This window comes from Prunus mume, unplaced genomic scaffold, assembly GCF_029339155.1.
Source record: "Prunus mume cultivar Tortuosa unplaced genomic scaffold, ASM2933915v1 scaffold26, whole genome shotgun sequence".
NCBI lineage: Eukaryota > Viridiplantae > Streptophyta > Magnoliopsida > Rosales > Rosaceae > Prunus > Prunus mume.
The window spans coordinates 177,927-184,133 of NW_028296572.1; the positions used below are offsets into that span (position 1 = coordinate 177,927).

General features: G+C 37.9%; 1 protein-coding gene across 1 annotated transcript; it reads left to right on the plus strand.

Moving 5' to 3' along the window:
* Positions 1-5,229: 5,229 nt before the first annotated feature.
* Positions 5,230-5,928, plus strand: LOC148914267 (uncharacterized). The gene is made up of 2 exons (XM_089043777.1): positions 5,230-5,532; positions 5,620-5,928. Exons 1-2 carry the CDS (start codon positions 5,230-5,232, stop codon positions 5,926-5,928), a joined length of 612 nt encoding a protein of 203 aa, XP_088899903.1.
* Positions 5,929-6,207: the final 279 nt, after the last annotated feature.

Below are 6,207 nucleotides of genomic sequence, written 5' to 3' on the forward strand. Positions count from 1 at the left end.
CTTTGCAGACCGCTTCATCTTCTACGCTTCACTTCAACCCCTACATCTTCTCCACATTGCAAAACTCAGCCACTTCATCTTTTCTGCTCTACGAAACTCAGCCCTCGCGTATGGTGTGTTTTTCTAGTTCACTCATTGGCTGCTGGTTCATCAGGTAAGCACGCTCTGCTCTTCATTTTTTTTCTTTTGCTTTTTGATTGCTGGTTTTTTAGCATCGTATGCAAAACTCAGCCGCTTAATCTTGAGTATATAATTATCAAATGAATTGCGTAATAGGTATATAATTGCCAAAAATCAACCCCTGCATATATTTCGCTCGTTGGCCACTGGTTCGTGAGGTAAGCCAGGCTCTACTTCATAATTTTTTCCCCTTTTTGGTTGCTGGTGTTGGAGCCATCACACAAGAAGCTTTTAAACGATTAATTTGGATAATTATATACCCATTATGCAATTAATTTGGTTTCATTATTTTAGGGTTTAGGGTTTCATTATTTTTTTTCCCAGAAAAAGAGAAGGAAGAAGGTTGATTTGGCTGAAGCATACCTCCAGCATTTTGGTTCATCAGAAGTTAATTCTCATCCTACCTTTTAAATTGATCCTATTTTCAAGCTATGTCTCTGGACACTTGGTAGCTTACGTGTCATCCGAACTCTGAGGCTATCTACTTCCTAGGGGCAAAAGCGTAAAAGCGTGAGTAGACAAAAAAGAAATTTTCTTCTTGAAAGTAATTATATAGAACATACTAACCCCTCTGTCTTCGCAAACCTTTGAAAATTTACTAAAACACAAGCAAATTTATGTACATGAACAAAATATAATTGGAAAGTAAATTTCAATTAATACAATTTGGTATTTCAAACAACATTTAAATCCAAAATATCGAGTAACTCAAAAATCAAGTTTCAAACCATTCTTTGAATTTAATAAGTCAAGTAAGCTCAAAATACAATTCAACTGAAATCCAGTCTCAATCCAATTCATACAAAAACTCTCCACCTAAGTATACTTATAGGGAAAACGGCCAACCACTGTGTAGTATATTGGCGGGTGGCGGGAAAAGCTTTGGCGGACACCCACATAGCAGTGCAGGCAATTCACGGCGAACACCTACATAATCACCTTACTGCAGGTACATGCAAACCACGGCCGGACACCTATATAGTCAACATAGGTACATGTGATATACTCTGGCTGGACACCTACAACATAGTCTCTATGTAGGTACATGTAATTCTAGTCATGTGCACAGACTTTACTGAAGGCAATCGATATATTCCGAAGGCAACTGGGGATGGGTACCTAGGGTGGGTTTGAAATTCACTTCTCGACACTTAAACATAAAAACTCCCTTTTTCACAAATCCATTTTTCCAAAACTCTTTCCCAAATCCTTTCTCGGTTTTCTCAATAATACACCAATCTTTCTAAAACCAAACTAATTCCCAAGTATGCACCATGCTTAATTAAATAAATAAAAACCTCCCTTTTTAAACCCTTAATAAATCCCCAAATTTCACTATCTTGATTTAAACCATTTATAATTCTTTCCAAATTGTTCTCAAACTAAATTAGAAACATCAAACCATAATTAAATCATTTCTAAACATTTAGTATCAACCAAAACCGAATGATCAGAAAATAAACGACATAAACAATGTATTTCATAAAACATTTCATAAAACCATCATAGCAGGAAAAATCACTTGTAAAACAATGTCCACTCACACACAGTCCAAAGCACAATTAACTCTCCTCGATTTTGTCCGGAGCAATTCGTTGCGCTTGAAAACCTACCGAGAGAATATCATGATTAACTTAATAATCGAACCCAACTCCGAACTTTAAAATCAAACTCTAGTTCTCGGGACTCAAAAGTATAAGCACGTATTTTTAAAAAATTCCTAGGGCCATTTTAGTGTTTTCCAAAGGATAAGACGTTCTCGAAAGACCCCGAGTCAACTATACGGTGAAACCAACCTTATTGGTCAATCGGGCCCATCGGGCCCACAACCTCCGATTTCCAATATGAAAGTTCTTATGGGTCCAAAAAGTCCACTAAACAAGTCCTATAAGTTTGGTTTTGATCGAGGGTCGGATATAAGCCAATCGCATGATTGGACGGCGATCGCTTCGCTTAGTACTAGAACCATTGATTCGGAGTACCCAAGACTCCAATTTTCAGTTCACAAGTTCCTACATGATCCTACACGATCCAACGGTCCAAACATATCGAACTTGGATATCGTCTAATAGACGTAAATCCGTTCGATGTCAAACAGTAACCAAATTCGAATCCGAGCATACTGCCGTGCTCGAGACATCATAGGGAACACTTTAGAACACAATGGGTCACCACCAATGGCCCATGTGTAGCCACACGCTCCGGCAGTGCGTGAGTGTCTTGAGAAAATTTCGGCGAACGGAAAATTCTTAAAACACCCAACAATATCTATACCAACACGTTCAGACTAACAATATCAGAAAATTTAAAAAATCAAATAGTAAGTCACGTGGATGACATGTGACTTTTTGGACGGAAAAGTAGATGAAATTTGAATAAAAATTAACGGCAAGGGCTAAATTGGTGATTTTAATTAATTCTAAAATTAAATTGGCTGATTTTTTAATGGAAAAATTACATAAAATCCCTTAAAATATGAGGTCATTTTTAAGTTCATACCCAATTTTAGAGACATTTGCGAGTACATACTCAAACACCCTGCAACCCTACAATTTACCCTACATTAGTCAAACCGTTAGTAAATCTGTAAATGCTTATGTGGCATTTGTGGGACCTATTTTGACAGGACTTGACCCAACTTCCACTAATATTCCATCAATTCCAATAATATTTCGTTAATTCTAAGTGTCACATAAGCGACACATCCTTGCGGGCCTCGGAAACACAAAGTCAACCTTAGCCGCATTCCTCACAAGACTCAGGGGACACTCAGTCAACCTGAGCTGCATTCCTCGCAGAACTCGGGAAACATGTAGTCATCCCTAGAACGCACATCCTCGCAAAACTCAGGGGTCATGTAGTCAGCCCGAGTCCTCGCACCACACGGTTCAAGCATTCTCGGAACTTGTGGGGCATTGTCATAAATGACAAAACCGTTCCAAAAGCAACTGGGGGGGGGGGGTACTCCTATGGTGGGTTTGAAAACCATTTTCCGAAACTTATCATAATCTTTCCCTTATTCCACAAATCCATTTTCCAAATCTTTTATCAACTTTCCAAAAATCAATTCTCAACTACATTTAAATTTGTACCACATACTATTGAGAACTAGCATTCATGATTCATCCATTTCAAGCCACTAAGTATATATTAAATATTTACATTTAATTAATTTCTTATCCATGCCAAAATCCAGTTAATAAACCATTCCCAATTTTTCACAATCAAACATAATATAATATCCTTAGAAGGTAAAAGTGATTACATAGTAACTCATAAATATTTAAATAATCCAAAATGGCATAACCTTCGAATATCAAAATAACACACAGGAATACCATAAAATACTATAACATAAACTCATAACCCAAACATAATCAAAATAATTCACATAACAGTCAAGCCTCGTTTATAAGATTGTTCTTGTACTTCTCGAGGATCAAACTACCTTTTGGAAGACTCTCAGTCATCCGAGGGATCAAAGTTTCCATATTGCTCAATGGAACCCGCGGGCCCACGACCTCCAATCTGAAAGTTCCTACAAGTTCAACCAAGTCTACTAAACACGCTCTACAAATTTAGTATCGATCGAGCAATCGGATTGCTTGCACTCACACAATCGGACGGTTAATGTTTATCCTAAACTTTGAATTAATGAATCGAATCATTCGGGGCTCCGATTCACAATCCGCGAATTCCTACACGATCCTAGAGGTGCCTATATCAACATATATGGAAATGGAGTTGATCCAACAGTCCGAACATATCAAACCTGGATGGCGCCCAATATGCGATATCCGGTCAACAGTCAAACGATAACCAAATTCATATCCGAGCATACCGTCATGCTTGGGATGGCATGAGGATCATTTTAGGACTCAAAGACCATCCACAAAGTGGCCTATGCACCTCCACACGCTCCGGCATCGCATGAGCGTCCTAAGCGATTCTAGCGATTGGAAAATCTCCTAACCGCTGGTCAAGACCTATACCTACATGATCATGACAATGAGTGGAGCAACTTTTGTTCTCGGACCATGGCCAAAAAGTGGCTGGAGATGGCCGGAATTACAAGCCGAAAATCGGCTAGATTTCAATCGCTAAGTCGAGTTACAAAATGTAGAAATCTATCCTATTTAACCCAACCATCAGCTAGAACTCATTGTGAGGATAAAAAAAAAGCGTACCTGGATCGAAGAATTTGGTGCCCGGAATCACCGGAACAAGTGAGAGAGTTTTTGGGTCAAAACTAGCCCTTTTTGGCCTTTTTGCTATTGCAATGGCGGCAAACTGAGGGTGGGGTTAGGAAGAGGGTTGAGGTAGTTCAGTAGGTACCGAGTTTAGCTCGTAACTTTGAAATATTTACGATTATGCCACTAGGCTTCCATAGCTCGTAACTTCTTCGTTACAACTCCGATTTGAGCCCACTACATGTCTAAGACCATATCCAACCGAAGGGCTGGAAACTCAAATTTTGAGTTTAGCCTCCAAAAAGTTTCTTGAACCCATGTATTTTGGGAGGTGAAAATTTGAGAAATCTCAAAACTGTATCTGGAATTCCAGTTTGATTTCTACATGGACTGATAAATTCGTGGGCCCAAAATCTGCTTTAATTTATATTTTTTTATTGAATGCTGGAAGCCCACGTGATGGCCATTTGATGCTGGGCCTGCTGACAAGTGGGAAAAGCATATTCCCATTCCTTTATTGATGGCCAACGGCTACTTTTTTAAATAATATGTTATGCTGTTTATATATATATATATATATATATGTATTCCAACAGCTATAAAATCAATGATTCTGATTCATTTTAGGTAATCTCAACGGTAAAATTTCACATCCAACTGCTCAAATTTAAATACAACTATCAAATTAATATTTATAATTAATCTAAGTTAGATCCAAACCTAAAACTTATTCCAAACTCTATAAGTAGCCATTCATTTGGTAAATAATCCACCAAAAATCAATTTTTTTTCCTTTCTCCCTTTGTTTTTCTTTCTCCATTTGTTATAATTTTTCATTCTACATTCATTCTTGATGAGAATGGCCCCAAAACCCCAAATAGGTGTGAATTGGAAACCACAAGAAGATGAGGCATTGTGCAGAGGGTGGGGTTCTGTCTCTGAAGATAGGGCTATTGGCATGAATCAATCAAACGACTCATTTTGGTTGCGTGTGTACCAAATTTTTTTGGAAAATGATCCAGGCATGAGTAGAGCCGGGGTACGATCACCGCAAACTATTGCTTCTCGGTTCAAGATCATCAACCAACAATGTTCTCTTTGGAAGACATGTATAACAAAGGCCAATGCAAGGCATGTGAGTGGCTCCAATCTTGAAGATGTGGTGAGTACCGATTTTTTTCAATGCTTAAATTTATAATTTTAATTGTTTTCAATTATTAACTTGATTTTTATTTTATTTCATGGGTAGGATATGAATGCAAAAACACTTTTCTTGAATGATAATAAACCTCCGAATAGGCCTTTCAAGTTGTATCATGCTTGGCAAATCTTAAAAGATTGCCCAAAATGGAACGACCTATGTGAATCTCCCACACAAACATTCAAAGATTCTTCTCATAGTGGCAATATAGTCAATTTGGAGGAAGATGAAAATGATGTGGTCATGCCCACTCCAAGGTCGTTGGGAAGAGATAAACAAAAAGATGAAAAAAAGAAAGGGAAAGGTGTTGAAAGTTATCTCAACCAAAGTGGTAAGTTCTTGTCTGAATTGGTTTAACAAGGAAATGAGGCAAAAGAGGATAGGAGGCGAAAGTTAGAGCTCCTACAAAAGCAACATGCATAAAATCCAACAAGATAAGGAGGCCAATGAATAAAGGATAATGTCCATGGACCTATCCAAATTTATTCCAAGAAAGAAGAAGTATTGGGGGAATAAGCAAGATGAAATTATTGAGGCCCATATGAATACAAATTCCCCTTACAATCCATAAGACAACTCTGGAGAGTATTATCCAAGCCCTCCACATAGTGGTTATTAATTTACGTTTATTTGTAA

Excerpts from the sequence above, each read along its gene's own strand:
- LOC148914267 (XM_089043777.1), top strand. The coding sequence starts at position 5,230 with ATGGCCCCAAAACCCCAAATAGGTGTGAATTGGAAACCACAAGAAGAT. Across the intron at positions 5,533-5,619 it reads GCTCCAATCTTGAAGATGTG|GATATGAATGCAAAAACACT; the intron begins GTGAGTACCGAT and ends TTTCATGGGTAG.